General features: G+C 44.7%; 1 protein-coding gene across 6 annotated transcripts in view; it reads right to left on the reverse strand.

Moving 5' to 3' along the window:
• Positions 1-20,052, reverse strand: part of ELOVL5 (ELOVL fatty acid elongase 5) — a 38,557-nt gene extending 18,505 nt beyond the window's left edge. The window contains exon 1 of one of the 6 annotated variants that reach the window (XM_065056091.1): positions 19,939-20,052. Coding sequence is in view for 1 of the 6 variants with exons in the window: in XM_065056090.1 (XP_064912162.1) it covers positions 18,212-18,371 (160 nt within the window). In the remaining 5 variants the exon portion in view is untranslated. Of the gene's footprint in view, positions 1-16,186; positions 16,529-18,211; positions 18,395-19,510; positions 19,585-19,726; positions 19,796-19,842; positions 19,913-19,938 lie in introns of those variants that run through there. The other 5 variants (XM_065056096.1, XM_065056092.1, XM_065056094.1 and 2 more) reach the window with 5 other exon arrangements.
• Between the last annotated feature and the right edge of the window lie 38 nt (positions 20,053-20,090).

Genomic DNA, 20,090 nt, shown 5'->3' on the forward strand with positions numbered 1-20,090 from the left:
CTCTGTTTATTTCAAGTCCAGCAAGAAAAGCCAAGCAGGATGCAAACAATGTCCTCTCCCCAGTCCAAAGCAGGACCGGGAGCTGCCTGGGACCAGGAAAATACAAAGACTTGGATATGTGCCTTTAGATCACCTGGTCTTCTGTGCCAGTCCCTGTCCCTCACCGCAGGGCTCCAGGCAGGAGGGTTTCAGCTGCATCCCCAACCCACCGCTTCCCAGGGGGCTCCTGAGGACACCCACAGAAAAGGACCTTCCTCTCAGTGTGCATCAAGTCTTTGTACAACTTCGGACCACACAAAGGCAGAGAAACTTCCCTGGAATCTGGTCACCAGGCACAAACAAAAGAGCTCGCTTAAAATAACCAACCAGGAGTGTTAAAATTCTTTTGCAGCGTTGATTCATGTGGGTTTTATTTTCTGACTGAAGAAGCCCAGCCCACGCAAGCACACCCTTCCCAAAAAGGTGCATTTTTGGGATTACATCACTTCATCAGCTATGACACACAAACTGTGAGTGCATGTGTGAACAGCCACAACACTGGCATGCTTGTGTCCTAGGAATAAGGAAATCTAGCCAAGACGCCCATGCTGTTCTACCAGAAGCATGAACATCAGGAAATCTGTAAGAAACGAGTATAGAATTTCCAAGGAGAAGAAAATAAGTGACCCAGAGCAAGCTCTCCTTTTTCTTTTCCACCTCCATTTTTTTGTTTGTTTGTTTAATATCAGCTACTAAATATGGTCAGAAAAACCATTTCCTAGTTGATAATTAATTTGTTGCTTGAAATCCCCACTTACTCAATTTGTCTGTCGCTCCTTTGATCCACCAACTGATTTAGTGAGGCAGCACTGCAACATTCAATAACCCCGCATCAGTGCCTGACTCTAACTCCCCTTTGTGCAGAGGAAGACTTCAGATGGGACAGTTTGTTTCAAAAAGAAAGGAATGCTATACAAAAATATACGAAAAAGCTCAGTTCAGAACTGACTTGCTATACAGTGTTGTTTGCTGGTCACTGAAAATGCAGATATAGAAATGAAACTATTATGAAAGCAGAAACAAAGACAGCAAGAAATTAAACTCTGTGTTCAACCCTTCCATAAAATTGGGAGAAAATCTCATTCCTCAAGAGGAGGAGGCTTTCTGCAGAGGTCTCAGCTTTTTTGGGCTGCTACCCCAAAGGAACTTTTCTGGTGCTGCCCCAAAGCATCTTTTTGTGGCAGCATTATCAGACAGCAGTTTGTAAGGCACAGCAAAGGAAGAACTACTCACGGTGCTGATTTCCAGAATTTGCAGAAAAAGAAATTGTTTCGAAAGGAACCCATTTGTGTAACAGAAAAACAGAGGGAAACAATCTGCTTTTGTTCCAGAAGGGGTCATGTGAAAATGCATCAAGTCTCCTGCCAACAGCCACACAACATTAAACACTGATTCAACGGCAGCAACTACAAGGGTTCTTTTTTAATTGGAATAGTTTCCCAATTCAGAGGAACATCAACTCCCAGAAAAATTAAACCAGTGGCCATTTGAAACACTGTTATCTGCATGTTTCCTAACACTCAAAGTAAGCAAATTCTGCAGCTGACCAGGTACATGAGCAGATCACTGGCAATGCTCCTTTACCTCGAAGCCATCCCACAGCAAGGCACACTATCCATAGAATCATGGAAAAGTTTGAATTGAAAGGGACCTTTGAAGCAGGGACATCTCCAACTAGATCAGGCTGCTCAGAGCCCCACCCGGCCTGGCCTTGAATGTTTCCAGGGATGGGACATCTACCACCTCTCTGGGAAACCTGTGCCACTGTTTCACCAACCTCATTGTAAAAAAAATTCTTCCTCACTAAATCTACACTTTAGTAGTTTAAAACCATCATCCCTAGTCCTATCACAATGAGCCCTCCTAAAAAGTTTGCCCTTATCTTTCTTATAGGCCCTTTTAAGTACTGAAAGGCCACAATAAGGTCTCCCTGGAGCTTTCTCTTGTCCAGGCTGAACGACCCCAGCTCACTCAGCCTGTCCTCACAGGAGAAGTGTCCCAGCCCTCCGATCATCTTGGTGGCCTCCTCTGGACCCTCTCCAACAGGTCCATGTCTTTCCTGTACTGAGGGTTCCACACAGAACTTCAGGTGGGGTCTCACCAGAGCAGAGGGGAAGAATCATCTGCCTCAACCTGCTGGACACGATTGGCTTTCTGGGCCACAAGCACACATTGCCAGCTCATGTCCAGTCTTCCATCTGCCAGTAACTCCAAGTCCTTCTCCACAGGGCTGCTCTCAGTCTCTTCATCCTCCAGCCTGTATTGATGCTGGGGGTTGCCCCGACCCAGGTGCAGGACCTTGCGCTTGGCCTTGTTGAACCTACATCACCAGTCTCTGAGGAAAGTGTTACTGAATACTGAAGTATTTTACCAGCTCTTGCCCTCCAAAGCAAATTGTCTCCTACACTATCCACAGAAAACACATTCTGGGGGGGCTATGCCAAAAAGTGATTTAATAATTCTTACTCACATTTTAATGTTGTTTCTTGAGTTCAGTTTGCAGGGGCAAAGATACAGCACAAAAATATAAAGGATTGCCCCCGTCCCTCGCCACCCTTTTTAAGCAAATCAAAGAGCAGCCACAAAACATTTTGGGCTGAAATCTCAAAGCATTGGGAGCCTGCAGGATTCAGCAGGATCCTTCAGCTCTCACCCTTCTGCATGAGAACTCCCTGAAGCAACAGATCCCAGTTTTAACATTTCAATGCCTAAACCTGAGTTCCAAAAAATCCCCAAAATAGGCATCTAAATAATTGTGCTGGCTTCTGGGAGCAACGCGCCATCAGGCCTGGCTGCTCAGCCTTCTTGGAAAACAGCCACGTTCTCCATTCTTAAATTAGAACTTCGAAGCCTAATTTTAGGTACTTAATTTCGGAAATCTTGAATTGTGTTTTCTAGTTGAAGTGATGTTTCCCAGTCCCTGTCACTGCATAGGTGACTCCTCTTTTCCCTCCTCCAAAAGTACAAACTATCCCTCCTCCAAGAACACAATGATCACACTGAAATTTGCTTTTGTAAATGTACTAGAATTGAAAATGCTCAGCTGCTGGAGAACTGGAAGACAGCACCAACAATCGAAGCTGTCAAGCATTGTCTGTCCTTTCTGCAAAGCTGCCCAGTTTCTCCTTTCTGTTCCCAAAGCCTTAACTTGCATGTGTCCCCTTTGCTTTTGAACTTGCTGCCAACCCCAGATCCCTTTTTGTTTGGTTGGTTTTGTTTTTTTTTTTTTTGTTTTTTCCCCTCTCCTTTTCGAATACCCTTGCAGGTCCCAAGCATGCTTAACGTTAGCAATAAAAAGGAGTTAGAATAAATCACAGTCCAGATTGATCTGAAAGTGCAAGTATATTTATTTTATAGGAAACCAAGCGAAGCACGAGTGCTGTGGATTTGGTACTGTAGTTTTGTTTAAATGCAATAAACTATTTTTAAACTTTATTTTGCAACTGCATCTCTAGCAAAGCAATGCAGGTTTTTGTCCCATCTTGCACCAGCAGCAAATCCTCCAGCCGACAGCTGACTCAGCAGGACCCACAGTGCTGAGCTTTCACACTCACCAGCACCACCAGTGCAATGAAGTGTAGAAATAAATGATTTGTAAAAAACTCAGGGAATTGTAAAGAATGCAGGAAAAAAAAAAGAGAGAATCTAGTCTCAAATAGTTTAACCTCAACAATATTTCAAATAATTTAAAAATGCAGGGGGTAAAGGAAGACTTTGGCCAGTTACCAAGGGGGATGATTTCATGCCACTACTTTTCATGTCATTCCACCCCTCCAAATCTCTCAGTAATGATTACCGTCATACATAAACACAGTTGTGGTAATTAAAGTATTTTACAGAACAGAAACAAGTACAAGAAAGAATACTGCAAAACGGAATAACTAATCATACTCAATATCCAATACCTCATTAAACCAGAATCTAAAAATCTCCAGATAGGCAAATCAAGACAAATCATAGGTCCCTGCAGTTTTATTCACATTTTCAGCAGGCCTAAACTAGCTCAAATTAGGAGCATCCTACATTAGGACATTCACACGCATTTCATCCCCTTGCAGTCAATGGCTCTCGCTGTGCCACAGGATAAGGTCAGCCAGAGGGAAAACACCGAGGGCAATGGCTGAGTGGGACGAGCAAGTTGGAAGCAACCACACAAACGCACCCATGGAAGCACTGAGAATTAGAGGAAAACGGTACATCACCGCCTCTCCATCCCAGAAGGATGCATCCAGCTACAAACACGGATCTCTCGTGCTGCAAAGCCCCCCTTAGCAGCAGCAGCAGATCTGGCATCCCTCAGCACTGTGGGAAAACGCTTTTGCAGCAGCATGTGCTTTCCTGGAATAAAACATTCGAGGGGGCACCCTGTGCCAGACCGCTGCGCTCACACCGCAGCATCGCGATACTGGAAACTTCCTCGCCGCTACCGGCTTATAGAACGGTGCTGTTAGAGTAATAAAGTGTAGACTGCAAAAGCATTTACAGAAATAAAAACGGGAGGAATAAAAGGCAAAGCTTGCAGGTTTATTCAACTGTCATGTTTGTAACAGCACACAACTGTAAAATGTGCAAGGACACTGTGCAGACAATTCCCAGCTGGGGGTTGAAGAACTGGTTTGTTCGTTATTTATTTTTTTTTTTAATGTGAAAGAAATAGAAGAGAAGCTCTGTAGCAAACTAGGTTAGATATAAACAGGGAGAACATGTACATGGCACAAGAGCTACAAACTGACTTTTTTGGAAGGAAAGCCAAAGCACAGCATTTGTTATATAGCTTCACTCCGAAGCCCTTCCCAGGCAGTACATGGGTGTTTATTAACAGCTACTGTTTGCATCTGAAGCTTCCCCTTTTTTCAAAAGCCATGCTGGTATTGCAATTGGAAAAACGTTGCTAGCTGTAGGTCACAATGGCAAATTAGCCAGAGGAAGCCTGGGAGGCTAAAGAGAGAGAGCTGAGAAGATGAAGGAGTCAAAAGCTAAGCCCAGAGGGCCATAAGGACCTCAGCTTTCATTTCAGGTCTCCCTTCTCTCATTCAAGTGCCACCTGCAAGAAGGTCTGAAAAACTCCTTTCCCTTTTAATAAAGGGATTCCTCTAACCTCTGTTTGTGCACTTCACTCTAATTTTTTACTTCCACAATACAGAAATAAAGGTGTGGTCCTCAAAGCCTATTTTAATGAGACTTCTTGGTCAAGAGCCAATGAGACCAGAGCCAACAGAACCAAAGGACAGAGAAGCCCAGTCTTGCATGACCAGAGCTTGAGTGCTCTGTAGTCGTGTCAATCTACCTTTTTATTTTTTAAATGTCCACATCGCATAATTGCATATTAAATTTAAAAAGCAGCAAGAAGTAGGGAAAATTTAAAAAAAAAAAGAGTTATAAGTGGGGCCATCCTCCCATGTGAACCCTCATGTCCTCTACCACCCCGCAGCAGCGGCGCCAAGAGAGCATCAGCCACCAGGCTGCCCCTTCCTCGCTGAAACACTGCTGCACCAAGGTCTGAACCCAGGCAACATCACTAGAATAAAACTGAAAGTACAGGACAGGCCTATAATTCTTAGTTATCTTCTTTGCATTTATTAGCTCGGTACATGAAAGCTTGCTATCTGACCCCTAAACACACCCGCAATTCTCCTGCACATGTGAAACACCATGCAAAGCAAGGAATGGCTGTGTGCAGCTACCCAGCAACCAAGGTTTAACTATAAAAAGTTTATCTGCGTTTACACTCTGACTAGATATAGTGATCCAATAAAAAGTTGAGAAATTAGATGAAGATCATGAAAGCTGAGGGTGCCAGTCACGCAGGTCACGCTGCACTATGCAGCACTGTCTAGGACAGGGACACAGTACACACAAAAACTGAATTAACATGCCCTGCTGAGATGTGTAGCGACAACCCCTGTGTTCATATGGGTGAACGATACCTTTTGGAGAACAACTTGTGTTTGGGAAACCAGATCACACTGAAAAAGTGCATGCAAACAAGTCATGCTTAGGCAAGTTACAGTGTGTTATGTATCATTTGCACGCTTACTTTTATTTCCAACGAGCATAGGGTAGTACCTGGGGTGCTATGGGAGAATTCCCTGGTGAGCCATAACACACAAAAACCCCCATGTAATGCACTGAACTACCTACATTCCTCAATAACAGTGAATTTCTACACTTTTACCTAAAGGAAGAAAATATGTATACTCACACTGTACATGTCCAGCACAGCTTGCCTTGCTGCTGTTTCTTCATACAGCCAGCCATGCTATGAAAAGTGAATCTTCAAACTTATCTGTTTTCCAGCTGTACCCCCATGACTTAACCCTGTACAGCTACAGCTGGACCAGTACTCAGTGTCTTCATTTTAAGATGCTGAACATCATACCAGACAGTATGTAGTGAATAGTATTAACAAAAAAAAAGTCAGGCAAGTATGAATGATGGCCATCTTAAATAGAAGAAGGTACCAAAAATGTTCCTTTTCTCACCATTCTGAGAACTGCACCCTGTTAAACCTCCTGCCTTCAAAGCAGTACACGAATTATAGCCTCATCATTCAGAAAAGCAACCACCTTTGAAGATCTGATCTGCTTTCCAAAGAATAAAGGGGCTAACACCATGTAAGGCAAGATTTTGACATTGTTTTCTTCCTGCCTCCAACTGACAAGGAGTGTTGAGAGTGAAGACAACATGTCCTGCTACAGGACCAGAAGACAATGAGACAGAAGATTTCTTACAGATGCACCAGTCAGATCATTTCTCCCATTTCCCTTCTTGCACAACACTTAGCACATCTGTAAACAAAGTGCTGCCAAAACCAGACAGATGGCATTTCTGCTACACAAAGTCAGGGCTGAGAAGCCTGGTGGGTCCCGAGGAGCTGGATGTCCTTGCCTGCACCAGACCTATGCCAAACCAGCCACTGCCGAAAATCAGCAAGTTTCAGGGTAACAAATCATCGGCTCTAACAAGGAATCCTGAAAACAATGACTGCTAGAGTGGGTAGAAAAGAAAGCATTTCTACCTGTACATTTCCTTGGTTTGATGTTGGCAGCACTTTCCTAAACATTACTTCATCAGAAGACCCTGCTCCAGAAGGCAATTACTGAAATTCCTTGTATTTCATTCTTTGTTTTAAGGGGAGAAAGAGAAATCAACCAATTAAAAGGAAATATTGTAGTGGTAAAGCTTGGTGTGATCTTATCACTGACTTTTTCTATGAACTTTAAATAAAATATTGGAGGAGAAACCAACAAAATACACTGTCCAAACATCTGACTACCGCCAAGCTATTTTCTATGAGCTCATAATATAGAAAATTCAGGCACCTGCAGAAGTCTTGCAGGGAATTCCAGCAAAATAGGTCAATTTCCTCCAAAACTTAGCCCCTTGTTTATTTCAATAAGAAGCAAAAAATTCCTTATGTAGTGCAAGTCCCACTAAATGGTGTTAAAACCTGTTCCAGTGAAGAACCCAGCTAGACTGAAGCCCCAGCTTTAGTGCCAAGGTGCAGAAGGTTTTACGACATTTTCTTCACACTTTCAAAGGCACCGGAGCAAAGGCAGGGTCAGTACTGTAATTTGCTGAAAAAAATACATGCTTTAAACACATGGACAAAACAAAACCCACACAAGCAGCAGGCAAGAAGTTTGCTCCCCCACCCCTGGAGATGGGTGTACCAGATGCCCCTTCTCTGTCTCGCTCCTTGGGCAAAGTCTCTCTTGAACTATGTCTTCGGCAACTTACCTGTGCCTAAAGATGAGAAGCTCCCTGACATACAGGCAGTTTTCCTGCTCACGCCTGTCCCGGTGCCGGCTCACTGCTAACCCTCAGGCTGGCAGCCAGTGCATCTCCTCACCCTCACTTCAACTCCTCCACTCAGCCAGGTCGGTCCATGGCTATAAAACCACACCCAGGGCACGTGGGGTGACCAGGAGCAGCCAAGAACAGATTTGACGCTGCTGCAAGGGCTGCTTTCATTCCTCCCCTGCACTCCACCCTGCCCAGGTGAAGGCATGCAGGAGGCAATTGAGGTAGCCCCCAAAAATAACCAAGCAAGAAGATCAGGTTCCAGCTGGGTCCATCCACCACCTGATGTACTGGAGAAGCAGCACCAGCACAAGGCAGGCACATGGAGGTGACCATGAGGTCTTACCTGACTGGAGCTCAAAGCCACTGCATCGCACCCGGCAAAAAGGAAGATAAAATACACAGACAAAAAAGAAATACGCTAATTTTTTAAAGCAGAATTATAAAACGCTGTCACAAGAAAGCCAAAATAAAATGCATTGCACACACATTATTTTACATATAGGCATGATCCTAGCGAAAAGTGCAAGAATTGCAGAAAAAAGAAAACGTGAAATGACAAAAGGTCGTAGAGGGTATGTTCATGTAATGCAGATCTAACTTACAGAGATTTCTTAACTATAATCGTAACGGCATTAACTGTCAGATTATTGCACTGTAAAAAGCAAACAACAAAAACCCTCGAAAGGTTCAGAATACAAAGGAGAGAGACTTTAAGACGTGTTGCTATGTTTCTGTCTTGAAAACTGCAGGACTAAGGACAGTCTCAAGGCAAGTCAGATGTGAGAAGGCAGGAGTCAAGGGGAAGAGGGAGAACATTAAGCATGGAGGGACACAGCAGACAGAGACCAATGACAGATTTCTTTCCAAAAAAAGGCAACGTGAATGTTTTATTCTATCTAAACACAGCAAAAGTATTCCAATAGAAACAGAGCTAATGAAAATAAATACACAGAAAAAGACTGAAATAAAAAGCTAAACAGGTGGCGAATATGACCAAAACCTCTTACTACATGTTGGTGAGCCTGCAGCTGGGAACCCTGAAGACAGAGGGGAAGCATCCCCTTTAATTATCAGCCTTAAATCATGTTATCCTGTAAGAAATTATAATCAACCACCTCACTAGCAATTTGAGACACACCTTGAATGCAGTAGCCTAAGGCTAAATTTCAATGGGAAGTTTGATTTTCCTTTTTTTCACTTGATGCCCAAAGCTTACAATTAAACTTACTATATGAGAAAAACACATTGCTAGATAATTAGAAAGTGATTTACACACGGAAAATAAAATTTTCTCCTTTACTATGATGCTTGCACAGAAGTGTAAGTTAGATTTTAACTTACAGTGTACTTATAAGCACTCAAATTTTCCCAGGATTGAAAGATAGGAAAGAATTAAGTTGTATTTCATGAACCACACTTGTAAAGCAGCTGTAAACTCTGGGCAAATGACAAGCTCTTTAGCCGTCTGTTATACAGATGGCAATATATTAGAAGTTGCTCAGCAGGTAAACACAAACCTTTACATTCTGAGTGCACCTATTTCGTGTATGTTTTGTACAGAATGTGTAGGATACAGACTGATGGTTCAGGCAATGAACTTGCTTATTCATGGTGGTAGCTCTCTGAAAGTTTCTCCCTCTGGAATCTCACCATCACCATGGCTCTATTTTTACTGCATGCTAAAAGCAAAACATGCTTTTGTGCAAAAACACACTTTCATGAACCAATTTTTCAAATACAAAAACACAATTCCAGTGGTTGAAGGTTATTTTTCCACAATGTTTTTATCTCGCTGGAACACCAGTCCTCCACACAGATGTGTCACCTCTAAAATAAACAGCAGCAAATGGACCCTTCACTCAAATAGACCTGTTATTCTGAACCAGGGAAGCTAAATGCTCAAGTTTATTGTGGCCTCACACAGGAAGTGGTACTTGGTGGAGGAACAGAGGAAAGAAAAAAGCAAATAAACCAGATTTGGCTAATATTCTGCTCTCAGGCTAATGACTGACAGCTTAGATGGGAATTTGGTAGGGGTCCCGAAAGAGCAATGCTGCTGTAAGGAGGTATGTGTTAGAGCTGTCGATGGCCAATTAGGGCTCCTTCATCAGTTCAGCCCCAAACCCAGTCCTGCTCCTCTGTTCTGCAAAATAAACTTCCATGGCATCAGGCAAATAAGCTTTTAAAATGCAAAGCCTGAAAAACAGACACAGAAAGAAATACAAAAGTGAGAAAAGGAGCAGCAAGAACAAATGAAAAGGGGGTGAGGGTGGAAAACTCTGTAACTTCATGGCTAAGCGCCTTCATGTGTGAGATTGGCAAGTCACTTACAGTCCCGTCACTGTAGGTTCAAAGACAGTCACCTCCTCTCAAGGCCAGATATCTCTCCTTTGGAGACAACACAGCACTACGGGATGTAAAACACTAACTCGAAGATCATTTTTCATACCCTGTAGATGGTAGTTAAAACCTGGTGACACCCCTGTGTTCTCACCAAGTGCGTCCTTCAGGGCTCAGACCTGTATTTTAACAGCTTCTTAAATGTGTATTTTAAGACACTACGTCAATCCCCACAAGCACTCAGAAAACTGAACTGTGCTGTTTGCAACTGATACCTGTGTTGGTGAATTGTTTGAACCTGACGTGTTTTGTGAAACCAATAAATATTCAGCCTGCACAACTGGAAATTCACGATAGCTCTGCAATTGCTAAACCAGAGTTTAGATTTGAATATCTTATCTAAACGAACTCTGCACTGAATTTAGAAAGAACAAGCCAATTAGATGGACTTCAAAAAACGGGAGAAAAATCTTTGAAAGCAACATTAGCAGTCCCTTCCTGTGCCTTAATGCAACCGCTTAGCAGTGATGATAGAACAAGAATCGATATAAAGAAGTACCAAAAGATGTTAGTTTTGTTCTGCAAGGCATGGCCAGACTTGCAGCCTGTTTTTGCTTGTTTCAAAGAAAGATGATGACGGTTTTGGAAGAGCAGAAGGAAGGGTAGGGAAGTTAGAGGTTCTGGGAACCTGTCAAGTAAAAGTGGAGGACTATGTATGGCCTCTGGAGAACTACCCAGGAACTTGATGAAGGCTATAAAACTGGAGGACAGCTGCAACCATTTAAACTCTCACGACAAGTGGTCCAATACCACCATTTGCTCTAAAAATGGCTTAAGTCCATGCACAATTTTTACATATAAGCAAGAAGAGGCAGCAGCAGCAACTCATGCATTAGCAGGGCAATGATCTACACTGAAACACAGAGGCCTTTCTGTGACTACCTGTATCTTTTTTTTCTCCTCATTCTTAACTGAACAGACAAGGCTTGACAAATGTAGTACTCCTTATTGACTTGCTTAGTCTTGTCCCTCTCCATCCGTATGGAATGGGTCTGCCACCCTATATATTGCTGGTGTTTTCTCAAACGTACGTTTTCCTCTAGCCCTTACGCTTCCTTTTCACCTCTTGAAGGTGATGGGGACACCTACCCAAAATTTCCCAGCTCATGGTCAAGTCCAGCCACCTCTGTAGTAGCCAGAGCAAATGAGAGGCTGCAGAAAGGACCATGGTGTAAGCTGCACCTTCTGGGCGGCATGCAAGTCAGAATTCCATGAAACATGAAAAAACACACTAAAATCTTCCACAAGAGGCTTTTCTGCTTAGGCCTCTTCAGGAAGCAGGGAAAAATTCCTAAGTAACCAGGCCTGCTGGACTAGCAGCTTATTTCCACAGAATCACACACAATGGTTGGGGTTGGAAGGAACCTCATCTAGTCCAATCCACCTGCTAAAACAGGTTCGCCTAGAGCAGATCACACAGGAATGTGTCCAGGCAGGTTCTGACCGTCTCCAGAGAAGAAGACTCCACAACCTCTCTGGGCAGCCTGTTCCAGTGCTCTGGCACCCTCAAAGTAAAGAAGTTTTTCCTCATATTTAGAAGGAACCTCCTATGCTCAGTCTGTGCCTGTTGACTCTCATCCTATCATTGGGCATCACTGAAGAGAGTCTGGTTCCATCCTCTTGACATCCACCCCTGAGATATTTATAAACATTGACAAGATCCCCTCTCAGCCTTTTCTTCTCCAGGCTGAACAGACCCAGCTCTTCCAGCCTTTCCTCATAAGAAAGATGCTCCAGAATCCTCATCATCTTTTTTTTCTGTCACTATATCACATATGTTAATTAAGGAAGAAAATTCTGAACCACATTACAAGTACAGGTATTTCTGCCATTAATGAGGCTTCATGCATGCAGTAAGTCAAAGCACCAAAACTAAAGTAAAGGTTAACACCAGGCCAAAAGGCCACTGTACATGAGTGAACTGAGTGACAAATGTATGACCCGAGGGATAAATGCATGACTCTAATTTAGGACAAACAGCTGAGAGTTTGCACCAGTTCACAGGGTCTGTGATCAGCTAAGAGGAACCTCTCCAGGCCAGTATTGCAAAAGAGAACTGAACCACCAAACCGGAATAAGACATTCACCACAAGCATCTGCTACCCTGCAATCCACATAAGCATGTATATAAAAATGCATGCACAACTAACTATCATTGTGTCCTTCAAAGCCAAATCCAGAATCCTGTGCTTCTATCAACGTTGTCCTGCAGCAACCACGTGAGGTTTTGCTCAAAAGCATGCAAGCAGCCACGAGAATGAACTGAACACGCAGGTGCTTCCCAGTGAGCACACGTGCCATGCACCCTAATCAGCACACCATCTGAACTCCAGCACATGAAAAGGTTTCTCAAGTTTCTTTTTCTAAAGGTCAGGGTGATGTTAAACATTGGAGAATGTCATCCTCCTAACTGGTTAAAGGTTTAATTACTGTTATTTAAGTCAAAGGTTCTCCCTACCGTTTGGCTAGGAGATGATGCAAAAATGATGATTCAAAACACCAGTATTTTTTAAAAGCCATCCAGGATCAAGAGATAATCCTTCAGAAACAGGTTAACAGAAACTTTATGACTAAATTATGTGCATAGAAATAGCACATCTAAGGGGAAGTCTGTAAAGATTAAGGTATAAAGGTCTCTAGTTTCCCAAGTCCTCATTATCTTGAGTGAAACCAAATCCGAGGACACGGGACCAGCTCAGGAACTAGATCCCCATGTTCAGACCCCTATGTTGACAATTAATAGAGTAGTGGCAAACATACAAGTAGATTTCTTTTGCTCATTTCTAAGAGCTCCAAGACCTGATGTGATCCTTGAGAACTCTATCTGAATACAGATGCCGTGGCTTTAACTCAGCAGAGGAGCTCTTACACCGAGCTGCCGTCTGCTCCAAGCCCGCAGCTGTATGGCATCTCGGGAAAGAAGGCATTTTCCCATAACTAGCACCTGCTAGGGGTTCCTTAGCCAACAAGGGCACAGCAGAAATACAAACTTGCTGGGAAGCATTTCAGATTAAGGGTAACAGTGTGAAGTATGGAAAAGAAAAAAAAAGGAGCAGAACAGGCAGCAATGTGAACTTGCATGCTTATGAATTAATTAGCTAAACACATGGCCTAAAACCATATGATACTTTGAAGAATATTATGTTTAATAAGCTAAACCACATTATTCTTCAAATTAATACTAGTTTTCATCTAAGACTGGTAACATCCTTAAGAACAGTGACACCAACAGAAACATCCATCAGCACGCACGTGCCTTAAAAGCCGGAGTGTTACTTGAAATCAAGACTACATCCTTTTTGAAATCAGAGAGCCTGAACTTGCACATAAGAAGAAAGCAATTACCCTCCAGTCACAGCAAAGACAGCCAGAAAGAAGAGAAATAGTTTTCTCAAGGTCACAGAGCGAGAGGAGTGCTTCCAAGTGACAAAAGAAGAGGAACAGTCACTTTGTTCAAATCGCTGACCCAGTGTCTCAAAGGGAAAGGTTATGTAGTTATAAAAGAGCAGGACAGAATTTGAAAACGCAAAAAAAAAAGGTTTATTCCCTGTTTGTTGTAGCTTTGCACAGGGAAGTTTTGTCTCCTGTAAATGTTAGTGCAACTCAGCCTATTTAGTCATTGCCCAAAGCATCTCACTTGACAAGTAAATCTTCAGTATGAAGCTTTGACATGAATGTCAATTAAATCCAGACAACTTTAGCATAAATACAAGTTCATGGAAAGTTTTTATATTTCTACCTGCTCATTATGCTGCTGGTCATCAACAAAGCTATCATTAACAAAGCACACCTGCCATGGTTTAACCCCAGCCAGCAACTAAGCACCGCACAGCCACTAGCTCACTCCCCTCAGTGCGATGGGGGACAGAATTCAAGAGTAAAAGAAAGAAAACTCATGGGCTGAGACAAAGACAGTTTAATAGGTAGGGCAAAAGAAGGAATTCATTCACGTCTTCCCATCGGCGGATAGGTGTTCAGCCATCTCCAGGACAGAGGGGCTCCATCACACATAATAGTTATTTGGGAAGACAAACACCATCACTCTGAATGTACCCCTTCCTTCTTCTTCCCCCAGCTTTATACACTCAGCATGACATCATATGGTGTGGAATATCCCTTTGGTTGGTTGGGGTCAGCTGTTGCATCTGTGTCCCCTCCCAATAGCATGTGCACCCCCAGCCCACTCACTGGTGGGGCGGTGTGAGGAACAGAGAGGCCTGGACTCTGTGTAGGCCCTGCTCAGAAGTAACCAAAACATCTCTGTATCATCCACACTGTTTTCAGCACAAATTCAAAACATAGAGCCTTACTAGCTACTACAAAGAAAATTAACTCCAGCCAGCCAAAACCAGCACAACCTCTACGGATAATAATGTTTTAATAAGAGCATGTAAAATACCCAGATGCTGAGACCAGCCCTTAATTTGCAGCACTGAGTTCAGCATAAGTAGCATGATTCATTTGTTCTTGCAGAAGTCACAATTAAGCTTAGCAGCATGCACATGTAAAACCTCTACACCTGGTAAGGGAGTTTATTAGACTGCCATTGTTCTTTCTAAATGCTTGATGCTTTCTGTTTCATATGAGTAAACCACTTGATCAAGGAAATTAAATAATTCTCCAACGCATTGAATACAGCAGGAACACATTTACCAGCCACATACTTTGGACAAGTTTGCTCTTGTGCTCTTATTTACCTGGTAAGATAATGTGTCCTAAATGCAAAAACACAAATAGAGAAACCACGGCAATAAATTTTAGGAGATTAATTTCACTAAACAGATCTAGGGAGAGCCACTGTGTACACAATCCACAGCAACTCTACAAGTTATCTCCATAGTAAAGTTGGAAGCAGCATTTATTTGATTTGTCAATCAAAAAATCAAACCAGGTCACTGTTTACAATACCTTTATAAAACAGAGATAAAACTGCTGTTCTGTCAGACATAGGGTACAGGTTTCAGTGCCCTCACAAACCTAGATATAAACCACATTTACCAGTCAGCACTTAGGAGCTTGAGGGATGTCAGCCTAAGCAATACCAAATTTAAACAGCCTTAGGAGAGACCATAGCAAATCAATCTGAACTGGAGATAAGTTTTAAAATAGACTTCTGTGTAATTAATTGATTATCCTTTTCATTTGTCCTTGCATGTGATCTTCCACCCAATGCAAAAAGTGTTTCCAGTGCTAGCATGCATAAACCATTTGGATTGCAGAAATCTTCTGCATTTTTAACACATTGAAGGATCACAAAAAAAAATTAGTGACTATATTGCATATTACAAAACAGCTACAGATTACAAAGATTATTGTCAGTTTTATGAAATGTCTAGAGGTGCACAGATAGGTGTGCTCTGACTGGCAGGCAGTAAACATCAATTTATCAAGTCTGTTATACAGTCAAACAGCTTTCAAAAGCATATGTTGCATCCTGGAAGAACACCTCTTTGTACATGGTAAAAACATGAAAACAAAAGCATTACTGCAAAGAGCTGAGGCCAACAGCCCCAAAAGTATTCCTATGTTTAAACAGTTTTATAGATCTCATCCCTATGTGACTAATTTCAGACACAGCAATAAAAGAAGGTAACAAAAGAGGATTAAGACAACAAAATGAGTGAGTTGTTCAGTTATGCAGGAGAGATTATAGCAAACAGCATCATCACCTACACATGCCTTCATGACCTATACGAAGAGCTGCCAAATCTAAGCGGAGCTTTAACACCTCTGAAGAGACAACAGATCTCGCTTGTGACCCACCTCAAGACAGCATGCTGCTCATGGGAGTAAAAAAAACCCAAAAAAACAAAAAAAACGCAAGGTAAATGTATTTGTGGCTCTGCTCCTCAGCACTGAAAGAGCATCTCTGCCTCTATTCCAAGTCAGAGAACAAACCTTCAACGCCTGGAATAAAAAAAACACGCCACCAAGAGCCCACCTGCTCCAAAAGCACAGTCCGAAGGAGCCTCTCTGACACGACCTGTCCCACGACACGACTGTGCACGGCAAGGGAGCTCTGGCTTCACGCCACCGCGGCAGAAATTCCAGGCAGCAAGCAGAGCCACCTCCCGCGCCAGTGACACCCAAAATGCCACTCGGCCCACCTTGCCACCCAGTCACAGAGGCACGATGCTGTTTTAACACAAGACTGCGTGGAACTGCTGTTTCTCTCCCTAAGATTTGCCTCAGGTGGGACACAGACTGTGTTAATTGGAGACTCCCTTCGTCCACCACTGAGCCAGGACTTCTGAGGCCACTAGAAGACAGGCAGAAGATGAGTGCTTCAACCTTGTAAGCACCACCACCTTGCTCTGTATGGGTGGGGAGTTTTTTGTTGTTGTTGGGTTTTTTTTTGGTTGGTTGGTTGGTTTCTTTTGCTTTTTTTTCTGAACTCAGCAGAAACAGCTTTCGGTGTTGCAACGTTTGATGCCCAGAAAATGAGGGAGGTAAAGGAATGAGGTCAGCTCAGTACTTGAGAGCATTTAACCAGTTACCAACTGACTGTCACTTACAAGGAATACACTTCCCAAAGGGCAGCTCTGGATCACTCTCAGCACTGGACTTTCTACCTGAGGCTGCTGGACTTGAACACCAGGTCAGCCTGACATCCTAAAATTTTGTCAGTTCCACCATCATTCCAAAAATCAGAATCTTCAAACATATTTCCAAAAATCTAGTCCTATCAAGTTGCAAAAGAACGATCAATGAAAGGTGCTGCCCAGAGGCCTCATGTATTTATGGTATTATTTCCAATTTACTTTTTTTTTTTGTTCCGTTAATCGTATCTTCTCTAAGTTAATTCCCCTTGTATAACAACAGAAATCGAAGGTCAGCAGGAAAAGAACAGATTAGACCAGAGAATTCCAAATATTTTATTTCAACTCTGGCTGTACTAAAGACAAAGAATGCAATGAGAGGAATTCGTGCTGAGAAACGTAAAGACAACAACAACTTACTAAAAATACTGTGATAAGTATACCTAGAGACGGATCAGACAGCACATAAACTAAGTATCCTTAATGATGCTATATTTATGTACCAAATATGAATGAGTTTTTGTGAAATATACTTCATTTGGTCAGCTGCTGGTGTGTAAAAGATGCTAAACCATACAAAGTGCAACTGCTTTTTAAAAAGCACAGCGAGGCTAACAGACCATCAGCCAGACTTTTTCCCAGCTTACAAAACAAAGCTCCATGGCATGTGAATTTTGCTGCTGCTCCCTCTGGTTGCACTTGAATGCTATAATACAGGAAACTTAAGTTAGATCACTTACGATAAATTCACTTAGCTACGTAAGGATAAAAACCACAAAGAAGTCCCTAAGTGTTTCCAGCACACATTACATGTGTAATGTCCACCTTGTAAGGAATTCAGTAAAATCGAGCAAAATTCTGGCATGTCTTTTAGCATCTTTGACCCATGTCAGCCGGCAACAGCATCTTTGACGGCAAATCCACTTTTAACTTCAGCAAGCTTCCACCTGCTCCTTGGTTCATGGAAAGCTGGGAAGGTATGTCCACCCAGATGACCCCAGACATCTCCAGGCACCACAAGTTTTCAAGGGATGTTTTTATAAGAAACTTCAGCTTTCATTGCTGAACAGCATCAGATGACCATGCACGCAACAGGCTTATTCTCCCAGACCCAGCTTCCACTTCTGTCAGCCAGCAGTGAGGATACACCAATATTTAATTTCTAGCTACAGAGTTTTCTAACACCAGAAAAAAAATCTCAGGCTGCAGCTGCACTGAAGGAATGAGGAAGGCTTAGGGTGAAGTATCAGAGTTATATCACAAAACTCTTGACGAGTTCATATTAAAAATAAATAAATACCCCTCTCTACGCCAACAGCTTAATCCTGATGCAGCAACACCGTTAGCCGGCATCTACAAAAACTTCACAGCTCCAAAATCCTCCAGCCAGCCAGGGCCACCAGTGATAATTTAAAACAAATGCTTACAGCAGGCCTGCAGCTGCCGGGTCCTGGGAGAGAGCTGCTCCTGCAAGATAACCTCACCCGGGAAGCAACCTGGCCCAAAACCCTGGCGAAGACTGTGCCGCCTCCGGAGACGCCTGCACGCTTGCCCTGCTCTGGTGTCAGCTGCAGGGCGTGTTTCCATTTGCACAGAGCGGTTTCAGAGACTTCCTGATCGGAAGCATCCTGACTGCAGCCGTGCCCCTGCCTTGTTCTCCCTCCGCATCGCTGGCAGCTGCCTGAGGTCTTCGTTCACATTTTCCACCACGGTCCCGAGTCCTCCGCCGCGACAGTGAATCCCACAGCACCAGAGATCACCTGAAGCACTGAGAACTCAAACTGGCTGTACGGGCCACTGTCGTTCAACCGTGGGACACGGAGCAGGGCACCCAGCTGCCGGAGGGAGAAATGCCTCTGGTCATCTGCCAGGAGCCCTTCTTGCTGAGCAAACCAAGGTGTTACTATTCCTTCCCAGGTCTACAAACCTAGCCTTTTGTCTGCAAATTCATAGCACCGACCAGCGCCGGAAAGCTCTCCAGAGTCAGATCCTCAGCTGCTGCATCCCTGGGAAACAGGGCTGGCAATGAGGGCAGAAAAACAGCCAGCGCAGGCAGGGAAGGAGAAAACAAACTGCCTAAGACAATACTCTGCGTAACCCCAAGCATTGCCAGCTTCTAATGCTGTTGATGTCTGAGGGTTTCCAGGAGACGGAAGAGATAAAAGCAAAGTAAAAGTTTTTAAGAAAGTCCCTGCATATGCGCCTGACGTACTGACACATTTTTATTGCATGCCCTTCCTCTGCTACTTATCTCCTAATGCTTGTACACTTTAAACACTCAGATTTTAAATCGAGCAGGAACCTTTTAGAAGCACCGCACATCTCTATGCCGCTAGTTTAATGTGGCGCCTGCCCTGTCCCGCAGACAAACCCGGGAATTACGGTACCGGCGGCTCCATTTCCGAACCAGTAACGCGGCCAGGGGCTGTGAGCAAGATCGTGAGTTCAGGAAAGAAGAAGAAATCTTCCCTTCCCAGCCCGACGAGACCTTTCGCTGACAAGGGGCCCCTCCCGTTGAGGCTGCTCACACCCGCCCGCCTCCGGCCGCCCCGCATCTCCCAGAGCGGCGCCGGGATCGTCCCGCCCCGCGATGCTCCCGCAGCCCACGGGGGAAACGCGGGTCAGGGGTTTTGCGTGGAGCCGCAGCAGCGCCCAGCCCTTCGCGAGCTCCGAGGGCCGCTTCCTCACAGCTCGACACCGCCCGGGTGGGCTCCCCGCTTCCTGACCGTGTTATTTCTCCAGACTCCGTGCCCCGCCACGGCGGAAGGAGCCTCCGCCGCCCCGGGATGCAGTAGCCATGGCAATGGAGATTGCATCATGCTTTTGAATAACTGCACCGGGGAAAGACGCTCCCGGCGAAAACCCCGGCCCTTCCGCCTCCCCGACCCCTCCCTCCCCCAGCCAGCCTGCCGGGCGCCCGCCGCTGCCGGCCGCGGCCCCACCGCTCGTCGCCGGACGCCAAGCCCGCCTTCCGCTCCGCTCCGCGCCCGCCGCCGCCGCACTTGTTGCGCGCCCCGCGGAGCGGCGCCCCCCGCCCGCCGCGGCACCCAGCCAGTACCCGCCCCCCTCCTCCGGGCCCGGGCGGCCGCGCCACATCCCGCCGCCGGGCGGGGAGCCCCGTCGCTGCCCTCCCGCCCGGGGACCCCGGCCCTACCTGGCGGCGGCGGCGGCGCTGCGGGCGGCGGGCGGTACCGGCCGGCTCTGTCACGCTGCGGCGCCGCGAGGACAAGGGCGGGGCCGAGGGCGGGCGCGGGGCGGGGGCCCCGCCCCCCAGGCAGCCGTGGGCTGACTGTGACGTCAGAGTGG

The sequence above is a fragment of the Columba livia genome, chromosome 3, assembly GCF_036013475.1.
Source record: "Columba livia isolate bColLiv1 breed racing homer chromosome 3, bColLiv1.pat.W.v2, whole genome shotgun sequence".
Classification (NCBI taxonomy): domain Eukaryota; kingdom Metazoa; phylum Chordata; class Aves; order Columbiformes; family Columbidae; genus Columba; species Columba livia.